Below are 23,966 nucleotides of genomic sequence, written 5' to 3' on the forward strand. Positions count from 1 at the left end.
TGATACTGATGCATACTTAGAATAGTCCTGCTGTAAGACTTGCGAGTACTTTGGATGAGTACTCACCGTTGCTTTGCTCCCCCTTTGTCCCCTTGATTCGTTGCTGCGACCAGTTGATGGAGCCCAGGAGTGGAGTTTCTTGCCGACGCCTGCCGCCCCGATGGTGTCTTCTTCTTGGAGACCGCTGAAGATAGGAGTAGTTTAGGAGGTTCCCAGGCAGGAGGCCAAGCCTCGTTCGATCGTTGTATCTTTTGTGCTAGCCTTCTCTAAGGCACCCCATGTTTTATGTCTGTACTCAGATATTGTTGCTTCCGTTGATTCGTGTGTTTATCGAGCTTCCGTATTCTAGCCCTCGAGGCCCCTGGCTTGTAATATGAAGCTGATGTTGTTTTATTTGTGTCTAGAGTTGTGTTGTGATATCTTCCCGTGAGTCCTTGGGATTGATCGTACGCATTTGCGTGTATAATTAGCGTACGATTAAACCGAAGGTGTCACAGGGCGCCCTGAAAGAAGTCGGCTGGTGAAGAGCCTCGCGCCTGTGTGAGACCAGGGAACGGGCCTGGAGGCACGATGGCAAACATGAACGGTGTTTGATGATCGAGGTAGTCGTGCTTACCTGCTATTGGTAGGGGATGCGAGGGTGTGGCTGCATCGACGTCGGGGTGATGCGACGGTCAGTCCACCAAGTGCACTCGAGCACGGTCGATCGGGGGGTGGCATGCTGTTGGGCGAGGTTAGAGCGGAGGCAGCCGACGACAGATAGGTTGGTCAGGTGTGTTGGTTGTCAATGGAAGGAAGCCGGAATGAAGAATGGCCAATGTGACATGATCTAGGCGAAGGACAAGGACAGGTGTTACGTGTCCACGACGACACAAACGCAGGCGAAGGACACGAATGGGTGTTGCGCGCATCCAATACGTGTCCACGCAACCCAAATTTGGGTCTAAAATGAATCACGCGCAGACAAAAACACATGTTGTCTGGTTAAGCGATTTTTCTATCCGTTTCTACCCAAATGGACAGGCCCCAGACAGTTTGAGTTGCTCTACTCCGTTTCTACCAAAATGGACATGCTCCAGACAGTTTAAGTTGCTCTAATCCATAGTAGTTATTCGGCTTGATGATTTTGGGCAATGAGTACTAGCTGGGCCTTGGGTTGGGTGCCGGCGGGACACTCATCGGGATTGGTAACGAGCAGTCTCATTCAGGCAATGGGATGCCGTGAGACTCAGAGCAAGTAGAATAGGATGATGTAGGCAGGCTCTAAGACTTAAAATAATATAATTGTGCTGAATTGAAAGAGAAAGAAGAGGAGAGAGAAGAAAAGCGGACTACAAACTAACAGCCAGCTATAACACGTGCTCCTAGACACTTTGTGAAAAAGAATGATGGGCCTTGTATCAATAAAGTAATACTTATTTACATCTACCTATTGTATTTGTCGGCTACAAGCTTTGTTATAGATGACGTATCAATATCATACAGCCAGCACCTGGCTGTACTATTAACCATGCTCTCAGACGATCGTGACGAAATGGGAGCGGGGCAAGGTGGGACTCGGGCAGCGGTGACGAGAATGAACCGGGCATGCTTTGGGCCTTCGACGCCGGCACCATGGAGTGGAAAGCCGACAAAAGGAGCTAGCAGTACGTCAGGGGTAATCTCTAGCGAAACCCTTAGACAAGTAATGGAAAAGCAAAATCAACGGTTTACTGTGAGTGAGCCAATCTGGCAAAAAAATGTGCATGGAAATTACTTTTAACTCTACGGAAACATCAAAAAACTGACATTTTTCATGGCAGTTTACGTTGGCACAATGATGGTAAATTTAGTTTTAAGCAAGACAATTTTCTAACACAAAATGAACTGAGATAGATTAACCATGCTCATCGCCAAGAACATAATTTGCCATAAAACTGTTTATCACGGTAAAAAGAAAACTCTGAATTAAGATTTGTAGTGGAATGTTCAGCTGCAGAGAATGTGTGCTGGAATGGAATTCCTTGTCAGAAAGCAAACAAGCCACGAACATCATTTAAGAAATAATCTTATAATCCATAATCAAAGTCCTTGGCGAAGTCCTATGGAAAAGCAAAACAATTTAGGAGGAGCTCAAAATAACAAATGGTTTGAAGATTCAGCACGGCAACCAATGTTAAGATTGCTTCTCTTCATACCCTCTGATACCATCATGATATCATTGCTGTAGCTGACAGCCAAGCGATGACAAGAAAATTTGACGTCTGAGAACAACACGAGCCCTACTTGATGTACTGCGAGACCCACTTAAACCCATCACCATAGCCCATCTTGCGGACAACACTGCACATGAACACCTCAAGAGGCCGGACATTGGAGTCAACAAGATTCACCTTGCCCTTCCCAGTTGTGAAGTTGCTAAGGCCTAGGTGATATCGCAGCTCTTCTTCAGAGGCTGCATATGGGATGTCAATCTTATTGCCAAGGATGAGAAATGGGACATTTGCCAAGGAATCATCAGAAAGGAGAGCATCAAGCTCCTTTTTCGATTCAGTAAAGCGCTCTTTGTCATATGCATCAACCAAGTATACTACAGCATCAACCTGTTGGGACAAAAACAAAGTTAGCAAGAACATGAAGAAGTGTCCTCTCTCGTCACATGAATAATGACGGAGCTATTCGGTAGAAGGAACATGCATATCCAACAATGCAAGAGCACCAAAATAAGTTAGCATAAAGCCGCAGATGGAAACAGCAAATTGACCATAAATGTCCACACAGAATAATGTCTTGCTACAACTGTAAGCGGAATGAAATATGGTGATAAACACCAATGAGGATAGTCCAATAAATAGTCAGTCCACTATCCAATAAGAGCAGCTGAGCTCATATTAAAGTAAGGAACTTGGGAGCTTAAACCACACATTGTGATAACCAAATAATCTAAATACCACTATGACAGCTACCAAACTGTTGCACCGTGGAGAACAACAACACAGAACTACCTACTCCACGCAAAGGTGTACGTGTTGTCTGATGAATTCGTATTGCCTGGTGAAAATCCTAGGATGCACTACCGGGAGCATGGTCAAAATGCAGGAGTAACACATGAAGTTTGCAGAAAACTGCGACTATAATTCATCGATGATTTCTGTAGAATTCTCACTTCTCAAATGGGGCATAACGAATTGATTATAGAAAGCATAGATGATTCTATCACATACCACCAAGCAATGGCATGCCCAGGGGGTGTGCCGTAGCAAACCCAGAAATTTGCGAATTTATTTTTTTGGCCCAGATCGAACTGGCGCCCAGCCGCCCAGCCAACCTTCTCTTTAGTCCCGAGCAACCGATTGAGAGACACAAAGCGCTGCCACAACCCACGCACCCTGCAGCGACCTCCCATCCCCATCCGCTCGACTGTAGCCAACCAACCGCCGCTCTGCTCCCCTTCGAAGGAGTGCTGCGTACAGCTCTGCTGGATCTCCTTCCACGAGCAAGCACACGCCGGACCCGGGCGGCTGCTGCTCTGGAGGAGTTCCTGCTACCGCCTCCAGCCCCCCCTACCATTCTGACGGTCATCGCCACGCCGAAGGAGCTAGACTAGTACTGCCTCCCTCCTCCCATCCCCACTGCCACTGCCCATCCGGCCTGATCCATCGGTCACTCCCTCACATGAATTCATGATGCAGATTTCGGAGATTGGACACATTGCAGATTGCAGAATCCCTCAAAATGGTTCATCTGTGGCTAAGAACATTGCAGATTTTGGCATTGTGTAGCGGCAGTAGTGGCCAGTGCAATTTTGTGCTTTTGGCATTCTGTAGTCAAGTGGTCAATGGCTCAGTTCAATTTTAGCATTGTGAAATAGTTCATCTGTAGACTGTAGTGGCTAAGAAGTACTCCCTCCTTTCCGGTTTACAGGGCTCAAATCTGAAATCTCATCAATCAAGGTGAATTGTGAGTGGATGACACTAGTTCTAACTAGCCAATAAAATGTTTCTCACATATTCAATTTTCAAGGCAATAAATGTAGCATCCTCCCTTTCATTGGACTTAATTTTCAAGGCAATAAATGTAGCATCCTCCCTTTCATTGGACTTGCATGATGCATGTAGAAAAAGATGCATGCATGACCACTAATTTGCTTTCCCTTATCTCTATGAATTAAATATGGTGTGAGACTCAAAGCACTTTAACTCAACTAGACTCAAAATGAGCCTACTATAATGGAAATGTGAAATTTTGGAGATGAGCCATATAAACCGGAAAGGAGGGAGTAAGAACAGTGCTAAGAAGTACTCCCTCCGTTCCATAATGTAGTGCATATAGATTTTCTGGAAAGTCAAACTTTACAAATTTTGAAATATATATAATATGAAAACACTTTTCTGATGTATATAATAAGGGAATCGTTTCCATACGGCGCACCGGCCGAACCGACGCGCCGGTCGCCCCCTCGCGCGCGCGGGCCCATGCAACATTTTTCCCACCCGCGCGCTTCGCTGGTCAGTGGATGCAACATTTTTCGTCTAAATTTGTTGCAACCAGCGTCATTTTTGCTGCAAGCATTTTTTTACTACATTTTGTCTTAGTAAAAAAGCTGCATATACGTTTGGTTGCAACTCCAGTTCGTCGGATTTTTCGTTACATTCGATGTTTTTTTACTTTTGCTACACCCGTGTTAATTTTTGCTACAACCGGCATCATGTTTTGCTGCAACCGTTCACTAAAAAAGTTGCATACACGTCACGTAAATATTTGTTACAACTGGCGTTTGACTTTTGCTACCATGCACCATCAGCTTCGTTTTTTTGCTACGATCACGTAGATATTTTTTTGCTACAAATTTTTTTTTGTTGCAACCGTTGAAAAAATTGCTGCATCGCATCAAAATTTTGCTGCATAGGGGGGAAAATGTTGCATGCAGATCCAACGGTGCGGACGCGCGGCGGTTGGTGGATCGCGCGGCCGGCTGAAAGTTTCGACCGGCACGCCGGCGCAGATCACTCTCCCCATATAATAATATGTATTTGGTATTCTAAATGTATATACTTTTTTCTACTATAAACTAGGTCAAAGTTTGTCAAGTTTGACTTCTTACAGAATTTATATGCACTACATTCTGGAACAGGGGGAGTAAGAACAATATCACCTATAGGAAGTCGTCAGTGCAATTTTGGCATTGTGCAGTCAGGTAGTCCAGTATTCCAATTTGGTAGAATGAAATATATGATGCACTCGAGGTAACGAGACTTGCCAGTTTTGCAACATTTTTTATGACACTTGGATTAGGTAGTAATTTTTTTTAAATGTGCACACCCTTCATTTTATTCCTGGGTCCGCCACTGCCACCAAGTGCACATAGAATTTTAGCAAGGCAACCTTAAAACTAAGAAAGTACTCCCTCTATATCAAACTATCAGTCATTTTTTACACTATGACTGTCAAAAAAATGTCTTATATTTTGATACAGAGGGAGAGTAGCAGAAGTAACATGAGAAGGAAATGCAAATGCAACACACAAAGAGAAGAGTATTGCACATAGAACATGAGAATAGCTCAACTGTACTAAAGCCTCTAGCATACGAAAATTCGTTACCCAGGTTCAGATGCTCTCGAAATCAAGGCCTTGAGTCTTCTCGAGATTAGCGACGTGTGTTGTATTACTAGTTGTATCTCTTCCGTATGGTCACTGAAAATAAAATTGGCCCAGCATTTATATCTAGTAAGGTATCGTTACGAGACATCGAGTGCATTCGACCAAGAGACGGCCCACCTAGCATCCCAAGCCGTGTCCTACGGTCCTACCACGCCTATTGATAGCCCAAACAGCCACCAACACATCCACCCCATTCTCCGATCCAGGCTATTCCTTCGATCTCAGACGGTGACTACAGAGCGTAGGAGGGGGTCCCTCGACCACAGGGCCCAGCAGGCTGGTCCAATGATGACCTCAGTGTTCCCGCTTCCCCTGTGTGATGGATTTGGAGGTCGTCGCGTTGCCATCGCCGGCCACCACCGATGTTGCGGCAACTCTTACTCTCTTTGAGAGTAAAGGTGTGATGGAATCAGATCCACCTTGCTGGTGATGTGGGCAATGGGCCTTCACGTGATCCTTTTCTATGACGTGGACAACAGAGAGGGCAACAAGTATTCTCTCGGTGCACCCAACAGAGAGTTACGCCCCAACGAAAATCTTTTGGATTTCATCTCCATAAGAGTGGCTGAGTTTTGTAAAGCTTCATGCACTAGCCAACGCAACCAAAAGTCCGAACTAATGGAAAGGGCTAGTGCAATCCACATATTCTGTAACACCCCCTCTCACGTGTGACGGGGAAAAACAAGTCAACACATGCAACCGGAAGAGAGCGACGGCGCGCGAAACTCACGTATGACTCAAAAGGCCTCTACATGAACACAAAGGGGGCTACCAACAATTTTTAATGAATTGCGAAAGCCAGGACTTGAACTCAAGACCTTAGCTCCGATACCATGTAACCAAGAAGGGCACAGAGATGCTGAATGAGAATGCGTCGCAAATGTTGCTGCTGTGCGGGCCACCAATGCCAGAATCAAGTGAGCATGCTGATGAAGGAGACAGGTGGGAGGAATGGTGATCTGGTAATGCTGGTACTGCTGGTTAAGAGCAGAGATGGGAGTTAAGATGTTCTATTGGCTTGCTTATGTCTGCCTGTTGACCCAGAGAGGTCTGTTAATACTTGTTGTTGGGTTGTGTTGGACTGTTAGGGTCTTTTGTGGTACTATGTGTGTTTAGTATCTTTTGTTCTGGGCGGTTTTGGATGATACTTCAGGTTTTCGCCCCATAGTCTGTGTTCCTGTGGGTTTCCTGATATTGTCCCAAACTCGCTTCTTTCCTTTCCCTTTCTCTGTTTCTGGTTCGGAGAAAAGACATTGTATTTCCATTATGCTATATAATGGAAAGGGGAGGAGCCCGGTTCGAAAAAAAAGCTCCGATACCATGTTAAGCTTCTTGCACTAGCCAACGCAATCAAAAGTCCAAACTAATGGAAAGGGCTACTGCAATCCACATATTCTGTAACAAATTTGACGTTGGCTCGCCAAGCCTATCACAACCCTCCTCCTTTACCCGGGGTTGGGACCGGCTATGTTGAGACAACATAGGCATCTGATATGACAAAATCATATGTACACATTTTTTACTGCCTCCCATTAATTGACGCAGCCTCTATACAGAATTAATTGACACAGCCTCTATACAATCTCTGGAGTGCTTGATTCTATTCAGACTCATAATTTGTTCAATGTAGTCACATTATACTTTTCATCGTGTTCGGCCACTCGTGTGCTTCTTTGACTTCCAAGATGTTTATGCCGCTAGCATCAACCCACACCACAAACATCATGTACCGATAGTCTAGGCCATGGCTGAGGTGGATCAACATGTTTCTGTTCCATATACCAGAATCCACAAGTAGACAGAACCATCCATCTAAACTCTAAACAGCCGCCCACGCTACGCAATAGCAGACGGACGTTCTCACGCAACATTCCCGTCACCTCAGATATCATTTCCCGAATCCAACAGCAGATGCAACAGACAGGACACCATGTGTGTCTGAGCCTGGGCACCAAAACGCCCCTCTCGCTAACATACATACATGAAAGGTAATGCTTTTTGCTTAGCATGGATAATTGTGTGGGATGTGTGTACCAGTCCTTCTGAGTTCAAAATTGTTACGTGCAGTACTAGAATGGTTGGGAATTGTCATTTCAGCAATTCAGTGTTTTCGAACAGAACGTTCCTTGAGTACTACGTATTTCAAAGGACAACCTTAAGTAACAACAGTTGCTCTTTCAATTAAACGCATAGGATACAAATGACGAGAAGGAATCATACCCCCAGACAGATCTGACTGTTAATTAGGCAAAGGCAACGTAATAATACAGATATATACTAGAAGAGATTGACGCTAACCCTTGCGTAGTAGTCTTTCCAGACCCGTCGAGCGATCTGGTGACCGCCGAGATCGAAGGCTTTGAACTTGATCTTGCCGATGCTGAGCTCCTCCGACGTGGGGTGCTGCGTCGGCTGGTGCTGCACCAGCCGCTACGTCCATTCACAAACACAGAAGCACGGATCAGATCTAGCAGATCGGATCAGATTCAGGGAGTGAGATCCCGGGCAGAGTACGTACCTCGTCCTTGAGCATGTGGAGGAGAGTGGTCTTGCCGGCGTTGTCGAGGCCGAGGAAGAGGATCTTGGCCTCTTTCTGCCACAGGCCGAGCGAGGCCAGCACCCCGTAGAACCAGTCCCAAAGGAACATCTTGTCAGCGTCGCCCGCCGCAGACCTTCTCCTACTCGAACACCTCTTCCACTGGGCTGGGTTTTCTGGCGCCGATCGTGGCGATGGCGGCGACAGAGATCGCCGGGTGGATCTGGGAGAAGAAACCGGCGAAGGACAGAGGGAGGCGAGGATGGATCTGAATCTCTCTCTTTTGCTGCCTGCCTATTCTTTGATTGGCTGTGGTTGATTAAGACATTAACTGCTCGGCCTCAGCGTGAGAATTCAAGGGGCGTGGCGAGGTAAGGTGGGCGCCACCATGCGTACTGCACGTGTGGCCGGCTTTCTCCTAATTCCGATCAACTTCTCTTCTCTCACCTACTAGAAGGAAGGAGTAGAAGGTTGGGCCCTCTTTGCTGCGCCATTGAATCTGCTGAGATTTTTAAATTTATTTATTCATTTTATATTTTAAAATATACGGGTGTATTACTTTTTTGAAAAGTCAAACCTTTTTAACTTTTATTAAATTTAAAAAGAAATATACCAAAAATTATAATATCATATTGGTGTTATTAGATCCATATTTTTATGTAATATTGTGGATTTCGATATTTTTCGACTCTCAACTTAATCAAGATTAAAAAAATGACTTTCCAAAAAATTAATAACCCTTATATTTTGAAATTGACGTAGTACTTATTTTGGCCGGTGAGGAAGACGATGGAGTGAGTTTTACGTTTATTTATAATGCAGTTATTTGATGGGTTTTTTGCGGTTTGATTTTGTGTTACTGTAGGATCTGATGTATGTTCAGAGGGGGAGAATAGACTACTTCACCAAACAAAAACTTAGAGTTTTCCAATTTTGATTTTGGGCCACTTTTAGGAGTTGTAGCAAGTCAAGCACACCCTACGCATGCAAGTCTAAGAATATTACATCAGAAAGTAATGACATGCAAATGTAAGTAGAGGGTAGGGATAGGAAGATCAAATGCAAAGGTTGACACGGCGATTTTTTGCGTGGTTCTGATAGGTGGTGCTATCGTACGTCTACGTTAGTGGAGACTTTAACCAACAAAGGGTAACGACTCCGATAGTCCACGAAGGGCTCCACCCACAAGGGATCCATGAAGAAGCGACCTTGTCTATTCCAACATGGCTTACGTCCACACATGACTAGCCTTAATCGAAATAGATCTTCATGAAGTAGGTGATCTCTTTGCCCTTACAAACTTATTGGTTCAACTCCACAACACGGAGTAGGAGGCTCTCAAGCGACACCTAACCAATCTAAGAGGCACCACCCTCCAAAAGATAATAGATGTGGTAGAACGATGAATTCCTTGCTCTTGTGCTTCAAAAGATAGTCTCCTCAATACTCAATCACTCTCTCACAAATTTGGCATGGATAAAAGAGATTGATTGGATGGAAAGCAACTTGGGAAGGCTAGAGATCAAGTTTCAAATGGATGGATTGGAATATATTGATCTCACCACATGAGTAGGTGGCTCTCTCTCAAAAAAAGGATATGACAAGTGGGTGTGTATTCTGAGTGCTTCCTTTGCGAATGACACATGGTGGATGGGTATATATAGGAACCTCCAAATTGCCCAACTCGGTGAAACCGAAGTGAATCTCGGTGGCACTGATTTGCATAAAATGTGGCAACTTTCGAATTCTCGGTGAGACCGATATAGGAATCTCGGTGGTACCAATATGGTGACCTAGGGTAGTTTCCAAATCTTTGTGAGACCGATTCCAAGACTCAGAAATTCTAATCCTTGAAAGCGACAGACAAGAAAGTTGGTCACCGATTTTAGGTGGCACCGAAGTGGAAGTTGGTGGTACCAAGATTCTGTTGGGAAACGTAGTAAATTCAAAATTTTCCTACGCCATACAAGGATCTATCTGTGGAGAGACCAACAACGAGCAAGAGGGAAGAGCATCTTCATATCTTTGAAGATCGCTAAGCGGAAGCGTTATTATGAACGCGGTTGATGGAGTCGTACTCGCAGCGATTCTAATCGCGGTGAATTCCGATCTATGTGCCGAATCACGGCACCTCTGCGTTCAACACACGTGCATCCCGTGACGTCTCCAATACCTTGTACACGCAAGGAGGAAGGAGAGGTTGAGGGAGAGAGCTCCAGCAACACGACGGCGTGGTGGCGGTGGAGCTACATGGGATTCCGACAGGGCTTCGCCAAGCACCGTGTAGGACGAGGAAGGAGAGGGGTAGGGTTGCCCCGAGAGAGAAAGAGTTCGTCTCTCAAATCAGCCCCAATACCTCTGGTATATATAGGAGGAGAGGGAGGAGGGTGATGTTGGAAATATGCCCTAGAGGCAATGATAAATAGTTATTATTATATTTCCTATTTAAAGATAATCGTTTATTACCCATGCTATAATTGTATTGAATGAAAACATAGATACATGTGTGGATACATAGACATAACAATGTCCCTAGCAAGCCTCTAGTTGGCTAGCCAGTTGATTAATCATAGTCAAGGTTTTCTGACTATATGCAAGTGTTGTCACTTGATAACTGGATCACATCATTAGGAGAATCATGTGATGGACTAGATCCAAACTATGAATGTAGCATATTGATCGTGTCGTTTTATTGCTATTGTTTTCTGCGTGTCAAGTATTTGTTCCTATGACCATGAGATCATATAACTCACTGGCACCGGAGGAAAACCTTGTGTGCATCAAACATCACAACATAACTGGGTGACTATAAAGGTGCTCTATAGGTATCTCCGAAGGTGTCCGTTGAGTTAGTATGGATAAAGACTTGGATTTGTCACTCCGTTTGACGGAGAGGTATCTCGGGGCCCACTCGGTAATACAACATCACACACAAGCCTTGCAAGCAATGTGACTTAGTGTAAGTCACGGGATCTTGTATTACGGAACGAGTAAAGAGGCTTGCCGGTAACGAGATTGAAATAGGTATGCTACCGACGATCGAATCTCGGGCAAGTAACATACCGAAGGACAAAGGGAATGACATACAGGATTATATGAATCCTTGACACTGAGGTTCAAGCGATACGATCTTCGGAGAATATGTAGGATCCAATATGGGCATCCAGGTCCCGCCATTGGATATTGACCGAAGAGTGCCTCGGGGCATGTCTACATAGTTCTCGAACCCGCAGGGTCTGCACACTTAAGGTTCGGCGATATTTTAGTATAGTTGAGTTATATGTGTGGTTACCGAATGTTGTTCAGAGTCCCGAATGAGATCACAGACGTCACAAGGGTTTCCGGAATGGTCGGGAAACGAAGATTGATATATAGGATGACTTCATTTGGTTACCGGAAGGTTTTCGGGCATTACCGGGATTGTACCGGGAGTGACGAATGGGTTCCGGAAGTTCACCGAGAGGGGGGCAACCCACCCGGGGGAAGCCCAATGGCCCTAGGTGTAACGACCAAGATGCGGTCCTTCCCGATCTGGGGATCGAGGCCCCGAATTGGAAAGGAGCGCATCTAAGCGTCTCGCAAACAGGTAACACAACACATACATAATAATAAAAGATAGACAATCAGGGGTTCAATTGCCTTCTCATAAATATATCAGAGTACATCACGCATACAACCAAAGTAGTTCCGCTACGGACTACAAAACAGATAAAAGGCTATGCTACCCTGCCTGCAGGCCCACGATCATGACCACGCCTCAATCTTTTGGATAGTTCACGTACAGGCGGTCTGTCTCCTCATCGTACTGCCACGCCAGCTGTGTGCCGTCGGGATCATCTGTCTCTGGTGTACCTAAACCTGTTGGTATTGTGGAGGAATCCGTGAGCCATGGGGACTCAACAATCTAAGACCTTGGTGCCAGAACTAGTCAAGTTATTAGGCAGGATAAGGTGAAGTGTTTAAGGTTGCAGCATCCTAAGCTTGATTTGGTGGCTAACTTACGTAGAGAATTTATGAAGGTGGACTATTCTAGCGGTCGTGAATACTTGATCACTAAGTGATCCTGATCACCTACCTACGTCAATCATAACCCCACCGTGTTCCCGATCGAAGAGAGATCTTCGAGGGGACAGTCACGGTTACGCACACAGTTGGCAATTTTAATAGTTTCAGTTTAAGTTATCTATTCACTAGAACTACACCTACACATTCTATTGCACACTATCACAAGGCCAGTGGTGGCATGATTCCATCACCAAGCACATGGACACACACACTCACACTATAATTAAGCAAGAACAAACACAACCCACTCACTCACCTACACATACACACTCACAAGGATGTGTATGCGTAAGTGTGTGGGGAAACACACACACATGCACAAATCCACTAACACACAAGGCTTGATCTCAAGTGCTTGTGCAATTGCACAAGCATGTGTGTAGAGCCACACACACACTTGCACACACACTCACCCTCAAGCACTCACACACACACATAAACACACACATCTACAATAACACACATGAACACACGCACATACACACATAAACTACCCTACTCCTGTCTCTGCCCTGACCTGCACGCCGGCGACAGAGAGGAAGACGGGCGGAACCACTGCTCCTGCTGCCCACGAAGGGAGCCACCACCACATGCTACGATGCACTACGAGGGGGAGGAACCCCTGCTACACAACATACATACATCCACGCATCTCATCACCCATCTACTACACCACCTACACAACTTGGTGCCGAACTAATTCAGACAGAGAGGCACGGCGAGAGAGAGATCGTCGGCTGCCTCGTCGTGCTACTACTGCTCCTGAAGTCCAGAGCAAAACGAGGAGAAGGGGCCCCCCTAGAGATCCACTGCTACTGCACCTAGCTCTACCTAGATGCCACGACACGACCACCACCTGCACCTACTACCGGCTACCTGACAGAGAAGCACGGCGCACCACCACGGCGGATCTAAGACGGAACCGAGGAGGAAGAAGGAAGGGGAGGTGATCTGCTCACCTTGGGGAAGGAAGGAGGAACCGATCGGAGGAGGAGGCCGGCCGGAGAGGAAGAAGACGCTCGAAGAGGCCCCTGCCCTGTCGAACCGAAGCAGGACGAAGAGATCATCGGGGCTGAGCCGTTGACGAGGTCGAGCTCGTCGGTGAGGACGCTTCTCGTCCTCAGCGACGACGGGAATGGAGCGCGGGGTGCACCCCCGAGCCCCTCGACATGGCGGACTCGTCGGACGGCGACGAAGACGGGGTAGACGCGGCGAGCTTCTTCCTCTCTCTCTCTCTCTGCTGCTAACCTACAGACTTACCAGGGAAGAAGAAGAAGAGATGGAGATGGGAATGGGGAGAGGTGGCGACGGCGGCTGAGGGGAAGAGGAACCCTAGGCGAGGGGAGGCACGGACGCCAACGCAATTTAAGGGGGGCCTCGACATTGCTGCTGCTCACGGCGTCGGCCGAGTTCCCTCTCTGAACCTGACAGAAAGGAGACGCGGTGAGGCAACGGCGCCAGGAGGAGGAACGAAAGGCACACGAGCCTCAGCGCGCGAGGGAGGGAGAGAGATGGGCCACCAAGGAAGAGAGAGTAAGCCCACTGGCGCCACTTAAAAGAAAAGGAAACCATGTGGCCTCTTCTATTTAAAAGAAAGGCCAGAAAGAAAAATAAAACAAGGCAAAAACTACTAGGGATAAATCAAAAGAAAATACCCCCTAGACATGGAAAAATATGTCCTATTTAAATAAAACAAAAACAAGATTTTTAGGAGTAAGTAATTATTTCACAAAATAGAATTAGATGACTCTGTTTTGTATTTATTGCACCTGTTTAAAACACTTTTAAAATCACCAAACTTGCACAACTTAACACCTACAATATCCCCTAAATAAAAGACATTTTTAAATCAGCTTAGGAGCAAGTAAATATTTGAACTAGGGAATAAAGAGAGAGAGGGTTCTTTTTAGCAAGGGTTTGCAAAGATCCAACACCACACATTACTACTACCCATCTCCTCACATATGCACCAACACCACATGAATCACAAGACACCACATCAACACCACCACACTTGCAATCACAAAGTCACAATGATACATGGAAGATATGATATGGCATGCATGCATACAACGAAGAAAATACAAGGGACAACACATGAATTCACATGCATTGATAGCTCTCAAGACAATGACAAATTGGACCCACATGGATAGGTTCCAAATATGGCAATTACACACTTGGGGCATTACACTAGGGGTGGCACACCAGTCCTTAGTGGGCTGGTGGGACAACCCAAGAGGGCCTATGCGCCATAAGAATAAAACCAAAGAAAAGAAGAAAAAAGGGAGGTGGGAAGGAAGAGAAGGACTCCACTTTCCAATCCTAGTTAGACTAGGATTGGAGTAGGACTCCTCCTCTCCCTTGGCCGGCGCACCCTTGAGGGCTTGGCCCTCAAGGCAAGCCTCCTCCCCCTCCCTCCTATACATAGTGGTGATTTAGGGCTGATTTGGGACAACTATTGCCACGTGCAACTCAGATCTAAACACCATAGTTTTACCTCTAGATCGTATTTCTGCGGAGCTCGGGCGGAGCCGTGCAGGAGTAGATCCTTCACCACCACCGAAGCGTCGTCACCCTGCCGGAGAACTCATCTACTTCTCCTTCTTGCTTGATGGATCAAGAAGGCCGAGATTATCGTCTTGTTGTACGTGTGCTGAACGTGGAGGTGCCGTCCGTTCGGCACTACATCGGAATTGATCGTGGGACGGTTCGCGGGGCGGATCGAGGGACGTGAGGACGTTCCACCACATCAACCGCATTTCTTAACACTTCCTGCTGTGCGATCTACAAGGGTATGTAGATCCAAATCTCCTCCATCACCATGATAGGTCTTCATGTGCGTAGGAAAATTTTGTTTCCCATGCAACGTTCCCCAATAGTGGCATCATGAGCTAGGTTCATGCGTAGATGTTATCTCGAGTAGAACACAAAGAGTTTTGTGGACGGTGATGCTCGATTTGCTTCCCTCCTTAGTCTTTTCTCGATTCGGCGGTATTGTTGGATTGAAGCAGCCCGGACCGACATTATTTGTACGCTTACGAAAGACTGGTTTCATCGATTGACATGCAACCTCGTTGCATAAAGATGACTGGCGGGTGTCGGTTTCTTGAACTTTAGTTGAATTGGTTTTGATCGAGGCGGTCCTTGGAGAGGTTAAATAGCAATTTGCACATCTCCGTTGTGGTTTTTGCTTAAGTAAGATGCGATCATACTAGATACCCATATCAGCCACGTAAAACATGCAACAACAAATTAGAGGACGTCTAACTTGTTTTTGCAGGGTATGCTTGTGATATGATATGGCCAATGACGTGATGTGATATATTGGATGTATGAGATGATCATGTTGTAATAGTTAATATCGACTTGCACGTCGATGGTACGACAACCGGTAGGAGCCATAGGGTTGTATTTAAACTAACGTTTGTGTTTGCAGATGCGTTTACTATATTGCTAGGACATAGCTTTAGTAGTAATAGCATAAGTAGCACGACCACCCCGATGGCGACACGTTGATGGAGATCATGATGATGGAGATCATGGTGTGGCACCGGTGACAAGAAGATCGTGTCGGTGCTTTGGTGATCGAGATCAAGAAGCACGAGATGATGGCCATATCATGTCACTTATGAATTGCATGTGATGTTAATCCTTTTATGCACCTTATTTTGCTTAGAACGACGGTAGCATTATAAGGTGATCTCTCACTAAAATTTCAAGACGAATTTGTGTTCTCCCCGACTGTGCACCGTTGCTACAGTTCGTCATTTCGAGACACCACGTGATGATCGGGTGTGATAGACTCAACGTTCACATACAACGGGTGCAAAACAGTTGCACACGTGGAACACTCGGGTTAAGCTTGACGAGCCTAGCATGTGCAGAAATGGCCTCGGAACACATGAGACCGAAAGGTCGAGCATGAATCGTATAGTTGATATGATTAGCATAGAGATTCTTACCACTGAAACTATTCTTAACTCACGTGATGATTGGACTTGAGTTAGTGAATTTGGATCACGTACCACTCAAATGACTAGAGAGATGTAATTTTTGAGTGAGATTTTAGCAAGTAATTTGATTAGTTAAACTCTAATTTTCTTGAACATAGTCTAAGTACACTTTGAAAATATTTGTGTTGTAGATCAATGGCTCACGCGACAGCCACCCTGAATTTTAATACGTTCCTAGAGAAAGCTAAGTTGAAAGATGATGGAAGCAACTTTGTAGACTGGGCTCGTAATCTCAAGTTGCTCCTGCAAGCTGGGAAGAAGGATTATGTCCTTAATGCTGCGCTACGAGATGAACCACCCGCTACGGCTGACCAAGATGTTAAGAACGCTTGGTTAACCCGTAAGAAGGACTACTCAGTAGTTCAATGTGTAGTCTTGTATGGCTCAGAGCTGGGACTTCAACGTAAGAAGGACTACTCAGTAGTTCAATGTGCAGTCTTGTATGGCTTAGAGCATGATGGAGCATTTGAGATGTTCCAAGAGTTGAAGTTTATCTTTGAGAAGAATGCCCGGATCGAGAGGTATGAGACCTCCGATAAATTCTATGCTTGCAAGATGGAGGAGAATTCGTCTGCCAGTGAACATGTGCTCAAAATGTCTGGGTACTCAAACCGTCTAGCTGAGCTGGGGATTGAACTCCCGCAAGAGGCTATCACTGACAGAATTCTTCAATCACTGCCACCAAGCTACAAGAGCTTTGTGTTGAACTATAACATGGAATGGATGAACAAGTCACCCGGCGAGTTATTCGCGATGCTGAAAGTCGCAGAGTCACAACTCCGTAAGGAGCATCAAGTGTTGACGGTGAATAAGACCACTAGTTTCAAGAGAAAGGGCAAATAAAAGAAGGGTAATTCAAAGAAGAGCGGCAAGCTTGTTGCCAATCCCACGAAGAAACCCAAAGCTAGACCTAAGCCTGAAACGGAGTGTTATTATTGCAAGGGTCTGGGTCACTCGAAGCGCAACTGCCCCAAGTATCTGGCTGATAAGAAGGCGGCCAGGGAAAATCAGGTATATTCGATATACATGTTATTGATGTGTACTTAACCAGCTCTCGTAGTAGTGCCTTGGTATTCGATACCGGTTCTGTTGCTCATATTTGCAACTCGAAACAGGAACTCCAGAATAAGCGAAGGCTGGCGAAGGATGAAGTGACGATGCGCATGGGAAATGGTTCCAAGGTTGATGCAATCGTCGTCGGCACAGTTTCACTTCAGTTACCATCAGGATTAGTTATGAACTTAAATAATTGTTATTTAGTGCCTGCGTTAAGCATGAACATTATATCTAGATCTTGTTTATTGCGAGACGGTTACTCGTTTTAAGTCAGAGAATAATGGTTGTTCTATTTCTATGAGTAATATCTTTTATGGTCATGCACCCAATGTGAGAGGATTGTTCATATTGAAGTAGCGATAATACACATATACATAACATTGAGACAAAAAGAGTTAGAGTTAACAATGATAGCGCCATGTTTCTATGGCACTACCCCTTAGGTCATATTGGTGTAAAGCGCATGAAGAAACTCCATACCGATGGACTTTTGGAGTCACTTGACTTTGATTCACTTGACACGTGCGAACCATGCCTCATGGGCAAGATGACTAAGAATCCGTTATCCAGAACAATGGAGCGTGCAAGTGACTTGTTGGAAATCATACATACCGATGTATGTGGTCGATGAGTGTGGAGGCGCGCGGTGGATATCGTTATTTTCTCACCTTCACTGACGATTTGAGTAGATATGGTTATGTCTACTTGATGAAGCACAAGTCTGAAACATTTGAGAAGTTCAAGCAATTTCAGAGTGAATTTGAAAATCATTGTAACAAGAAGATCAAGTTCCTATGATCTGATCGTGGGGGTGAATATCTGAGTTTCGAGTTTTGTGCTCCCTTAAGACAATGTGGAATTGTTTCACAGTTGACACCGCCTAGAACACCATAGCGTAATGGTGTGCCCGAACGCCATAATAGTACTTTATTAGAGATGGTGCGATCTATGATGTCTCTTACCGATTTGCCGTTATCGTTTTGGGGTTATGCATTAGAGACAACTGCATTCACTTTAAATATGGCACCATCAAAATCCGTTGAGACGACACCATATGAACTGTGGTATGGCAAAAGACCAAAATTGTCGTTTCTTAAAGTTTGGGGATGTGATGCTTATGTCAAAAAGATTCAGCCTGAAAAGCTGGAACCCAAAGCGGAAAAGTGCGTCTTCATAGGTTACCCAAAAGAGACAGTTGGGTATACCTTCTATCTCAAATCCGAGGGCAAAGTGTTTGTTGCTAAAAACAGAGCTTTTCCTGAGAAGGAGTTTCTCTCGAAAGAATTGAGTGGGAGGAAGATAGAACTTGATGAGGTTGTCGAACCTCTAGTCCCTCTAGACGGTGGCGCAGGGCAAGGGGAAACCCCTGTTGCTGCGGCGCCGGTTGAGGAGCAAGTTGTTGATGATGATCATGAAACTTCGGATCAAGTTGCTATCGGACCTCGCAGGTCGACAAGATCACGTACTGCTCGTGAGTGGTACGGTAATCTTGTCTTAACGATTATGTTGTTGGACAACAATGAACCTGCGAATTATGAAGAAGCAATGGTGGGCCTGGATTCTAACAAATGGCTGGAGGCCATGAAGTCTGAGATAGGATCCATGTACGAGAACACAGTGTGGACTTTGGAAGTACTACGTGAAGGCCGCAAGGCTATTCAAAACAAATGGATCTATAAGAAGAAGACGGACGCGGACGGTAATGTGACCGTTTATAAAGCTCGACTTGTGGCAAAGGGTTTTTCACAAGTTCAAGGAGTTGACTACGATGAGACTTTCTCACCGGTAGCGATGCTTAAGTCCATCTGAATCATGTTAGCAATAGTTGCCTTTTACGATTATGAAATCTGGCAGATGGATGTCAAAACGGCGTTCCTTAACAGTTTTCTTAAAGAAGAGTTGTATATGATGCAACCCGAAGGTTTTGTCGATCCAAAGAATGCTAACAAAGTGTGCAAGCTCCAGCGGTCCATTTATGGACTGGTGCAAGCATCTCGTAGTTGGAATAAGCGCTTCGATGAGGTGATCAAGGCATTTGGGTTTATACAAGTGGATGGAGAATCTTGTATTTACAAGAAAGTGAGGGAGCTCTATGGCGTTTCTAATATTATATGTGGATGGCATATTGCTGATTGGAAACAACGTGGAGCTTTTGGAGAGCATAAAGGATTACTTGAATAAAAGTTTCTCTATGAAGGACCTAGGAGAAGCTGCTTACAGTCTAGGAATTAAGATCTATAGGGATAGATCGAGACGCCTGATAGGACTTTCACAAAGCAATACCTTGATAAAGTTTTGAAGAAGTTCAAAATAGATCAGTCCAAGAAAGTGTTCTTGCCAGTATTACAAGGTATAAAATTGAGACTCAATGCCCAGCAATTGCGGAAGATAGAGAACAAATGAGTTCCGTCGCCTACGCTTGAGCCGTAGGTTCTATCATGTATGCAATGTTGTGCACTAGACCAGACATCAGCTTGGCCATAAGTATGGCAAGTAGGTTTCAGAGTAATCCAGGAGTGGATCACTAGACGGCGGTCAAGAATATTCTGAAGTACCTGAAAAGGAGTAAGGAAATGTTTCTCGTTTATGGAGGTGACAAAGATCTTGTCGTAAAAGGTTACGTCGACGCAAGTTTTGACACCGATCCGGATGACTCTAAGTCGCAAACCAGATAAGTATTTATTCTTATTGGGGGTGAAGTAAGCTGGTGCAGTTCCAAGCAGAGTGTCGTAGCAGATTCTACATGTCAAGCGGAGTACATGGCTGCCTTGGAGGCAGCAAAGGAGGGTGTCTGGATGGAGCAGTTCATGACAGATCTTGGAGTTGTGCCAAGCGCACTAGATCCATTAACTCTGTTATGTGACAACACTGGTGCTATTGCCTTAGCAAAGGAACCAAGGTTTCAAAAGAAGACCAGACACATCAAACGACGCTCCAACCTCATCCGCGACTACGTCAAAGGAGAGGACATGAATATTTGCAAAGTGCACGAATCTGAATGTAGTAGACCCGCTAACTAAACCTCTTCCACAAGCAAAACATGATCAAACACCAGAACTGTATGGGTGTTCGATTTATTACAATGTAAATCGCATGGCGATGTGAGGACTAGATTATTGACTCTTGTGCAAGTGGGAGACTGTTGGGAATATGCCCTAGAGGCAATGATAAATAGTTATTATTATATTTCCTATTTAAAGATAATCGTTTATTATCCATGCTATAATTGTATTGAATGAAAACATAGATACATGTGTGGATACATATACATAACAATGTCCCTAGCAAGCCTCTAGTTGGCTAGCCAGTTGATCCATGATAGTCAAGGTTTTTTGACTATATGCAAGTGTTGTCACTTGATAACTCGATCACATCATTAGGAGAATCATGTGATGGACTAGACCCAAACTATGAACGTAGCATATTGATCATGTCGTTTTAGTGCTATTTTTTCTGCGTGTCAAGTATTTGTTCCTATGACCATGAGATCATATAACTCACTGGCACCGGAGGAATACCTTGGGTGCATCGAACGTCACAATGTAACTGGGTGACTATAAAGGTGCTCTACATTTATCTCCAAAGGTGTTTGTTGAGTTAGTATGGATCAAGACTGGGATTTGTCACTCTGTGTGACGAAGAGGTATCTCGGGGCCCACTCGGTAATACAACATCACACACAAGCCTTGCAAGCAATGTGACTAAGTGTAAGTCACGGGATATTGTATTACGGAACGAGTAAAGAGACTTGCCGGTAACGAGATTGAAATAGGTATGCGGATACTGACGATCGAATCTCGGGCAAGTAACATACCGAAGGACAAAGGGAATGACATACGAGATTATATGAATCCTTGACACTAAGATTCAACCGATAATGTCTTCGGCGAATATGTAGGACCCAATATGGGCATCCAGGTCCCGCTATTGGATATTGACCGAGGAGTGCCTCGGGGCATGTCTACATAGTTCTCGAACCCGCAGGGTCTGCACACTTAAGGTTCGAGGATGTTTTAGTATAGTTGAGTTATATGTGTGGTTACCGAATGTTGTTCAGAATCCCGGATGAGATCGCAGATGTTACGAGGGTTTCCGAAATGGCTGGGAAACAAAGATTGATATATAGGATGACTTTATTTGGTTACCGGAAGGTTTTCGGGCATTACCAGGATTGTACCGGGAGTGACGAATGGGTTCCGGAAGTTCACCGGGAGGGGGGAAACCCACCCGAGGGAAGCCCAACGGCCCTAGGTGTGGCGCACCAGTCATTAGTGGGCTGGTGGGACAGCCCAAGAGGGCCTATGCGCCATAAGAAGAAAACCAAAGAAAAAAGGGGAGGTGGGAAGGAAGAGAAGGACTCCACTTTCCAATCCTAGTTAGACTAGGATTGGAGTAGGACTCCTCCTCTCCCTTGGCCGGTGCACCCTTGTGGGCTTGGCCCTCAAGGCAAGCCTCCTCCCGCTCCCTCCTATATATAGTGGTGATTTAGGGCTGATTTGAGACAACTTTTGCCACGTGCAACCCTGATCTAGACACCATAGTTTTACCTCTAGATCGTATTTCTGCGGAGCTCGGGCGGAGCCCTGTAGGAGTAGATCGTTCACCACCACCGGAGTATCGTCACGCTACCGGAGAACTCATATACTTCTCCGTCTTGCTTGCTGGATCAAGAAGGCCGAGATCATCGTCGAGCTATACGTGTGCTGAACGCGGAGGTGTCGTCCGTTCGGCACTAGATCGAAACGGATCGTGGGACGGATCGCGGGACGGTTCGTGGGACGGTTCGCGGGGTGGATCGAGGGATGTGAGGACCTTCCACTACATCAACCGCGTTTCTTAACGCTTCCTCCTGTGCAATCTACAAAGGTACGTACATCCAAATCTCCTCTCGTAGATGGACATCACCATGATAGGTCTTCGTGTGCGTAGGAAATTTTTTGTTTCCCATGCAACGTTTCCCAACAGGTGCGCCACCTCTAGGGTTCCCACCCTAGCGTTGGCGGCAGCCCCATCTGTGCCAGGAGGTGGCGGCGAGGGCACGGAGAGGAGGGTGGCGCCCTCTGATGGGCCTAGGGCACATCTGCGCTAGGGTTTGCCCCTTCCCTCTCTTGTTGCGCCTTGGGCCTAGGTGGGAGGCGCACCAGCCCACTCTGGGCTGGTTCGCTTCCACCTTTGTGCCCATGCCAGCCTTTGGGGCTGGTGGCCCCTCCCGGTGGACCACTCGAACCCTTCCGGTGGTCCCGGTACGTTACCGGTGTCGCCCGAAACAATTCCGGTGACCAAATCCTCACTTCCTATATATAGTTCTTTACCTCCGGACCATTCCGGAAGTCTTCGTGACGTCCGGGATCTCATCCGGGACTCCAAACAACCTTCGGTAACCATGTACACTATTTCCCTATAACCCTGCACTACTGGAATTCAGAAATTTGCCGTCTGCCTTTCCTTTGCCGTCTGCTGTCACATGGCAAAGAGCTTCTTTGCCATCAGCTGGCACAAAGCAGACGACAAAGACAACACCTAAGGCAAAAAAATTCTTTGCTGTCGGCTAGCGGACGGCAAAGGAACCACAGGCGGACGGCAAAGGGGTGGCAGACGGCAAAGGGGGTGCCACCGTACACCCCCTTCCACCCCATAACGGGCGCTCCCTTTGCCGTTTGCCCTCCTTCTCTTTGCCGTCGGGGGGCGGACGGCGAAGAGAGCCCCCTAACGACCGTCTCCCTCTCCCTCTCACTCTCACTGGCCAGTCTCCTCCGCTCCGACAATTTCTCTCAGCCGCTCGTCCCCCGCCCGCCGGCCGCCTCCCCTCCCGCCGACCGCCTCCTCCCCCGGCCCCTCCTCCCCTCCCGTGGCACCCCTCCTCCCCGCCGGCCGGCCGCCTCCCCTCCTCCCCGCGGCCTCCTCCCCGCGCCTTCCCGCGGCACCCCTCCTTCCCGCCTGCCGGTCGCCTCTGCTCCCGCCTGTCGACCGCCTCCCCTCCTCTCGCCCCCTCCTCCCTGCGCCCTCCTCCCCACATCCTCCTCCCCGCCCGCCGGTCGCCTCCCCTCCCGCCTGCCCTCCCGCCCGCCGGCCGCCTCCCCTCCCGGGAGCCGACCGCCTCCCCTCCCGCCCCTCCTCCCTGCCCCCTCCTCCCTGCCCCCTCCTCCCCGGCTAGGTGAGTTTTTTTTATTTAATTAGATTTAGTTAGTTGATTTAGTTATTTGATTTAGTGGTAGTTGATTTAGTTAGTTGTTTTAATTAGATTTAGTTAGTTGATTTGAATAGTAGGTTTAGTTAAATAGTAGGTTTAGTTAGTTATTTGATTTGTTAATTTAGAGGTAGATTCTATTATGTTAATTAGTGGTAGATTCTTTTAGTTAATGATTGGTAGATTTTGTTTTTGTTATTTTTTTGCTGTTTAGTGCTATATAGGTTTAGCGATAGGTTTGGCGATAGGTTTAGATTCTACATAGTCATAATTGACATAAGTAGAAAAAAGATGAAGAATAAAAGAAGAATAAGTAGATAAGGGAAGAAGAATAAGAAGAGGAGGAGGAGGAGGAGGATAAAAAGAAGAAGAAGAAAAGGAGGAGAGAGGAGAAGAATAAAGAAGACGAAAAAGGAAAAGAAGGAAGAAGAAGAAGAAGAGGGAAATGGAAAAGAAGGAAGAAGA

The 23,966-nt window shown here is 46.1% G+C and overlaps 1 protein-coding gene across 1 annotated transcript; it reads right to left on the minus strand.

The window, feature by feature from the left end:
• Positions 1-2,031: 2,031 nt before the first annotated feature.
• Positions 2,032-8,557, minus strand: LOC123443643 (GTP-binding protein SAR1A-like). The gene is made up of 3 exons (XM_045120117.1): positions 8,160-8,557; positions 7,940-8,071; positions 2,032-2,582 (listed from the first exon to the last, which is right to left on the minus strand). The coding sequence occupies exons 1-3, from the start codon at positions 8,286-8,288 to the stop codon at positions 2,262-2,264; spliced, it is 582 nt and encodes a 193-aa protein (XP_044976052.1). The 5' UTR covers positions 8,289-8,557; the 3' UTR covers positions 2,032-2,261.
• Positions 8,558-23,966: the final 15,409 nt, after the last annotated feature.

This window comes from Hordeum vulgare, chromosome 3H (assembly GCF_904849725.1).
Source record: "Hordeum vulgare subsp. vulgare chromosome 3H, MorexV3_pseudomolecules_assembly, whole genome shotgun sequence".
Classification (NCBI taxonomy): domain Eukaryota; kingdom Viridiplantae; phylum Streptophyta; class Magnoliopsida; order Poales; family Poaceae; genus Hordeum; species Hordeum vulgare.

Bases quoted from the DNA above. Each gene is read 5' to 3' on its own strand.
- LOC123443643 (XM_045120117.1), bottom strand. From the start codon at position 8,288: ATGTTCCTTTGGGACTGGTTCTACGGGGTGCTGGCCTCGCTCGGCCTG. The intron at 8,072-8,159 runs GTACGTACTCTG...GAATGGACGTAG, and splicing joins TCCACATGCTCAAGGACGAG to CGGCTGGTGCAGCACCAGCC. The intron at 2,583-7,939 runs GTTAGCGTCAAT...TTGTCCCAACAG, and splicing joins GGAAAGACTACTACGCAAGG to GTTGATGCTGTAGTATACTT.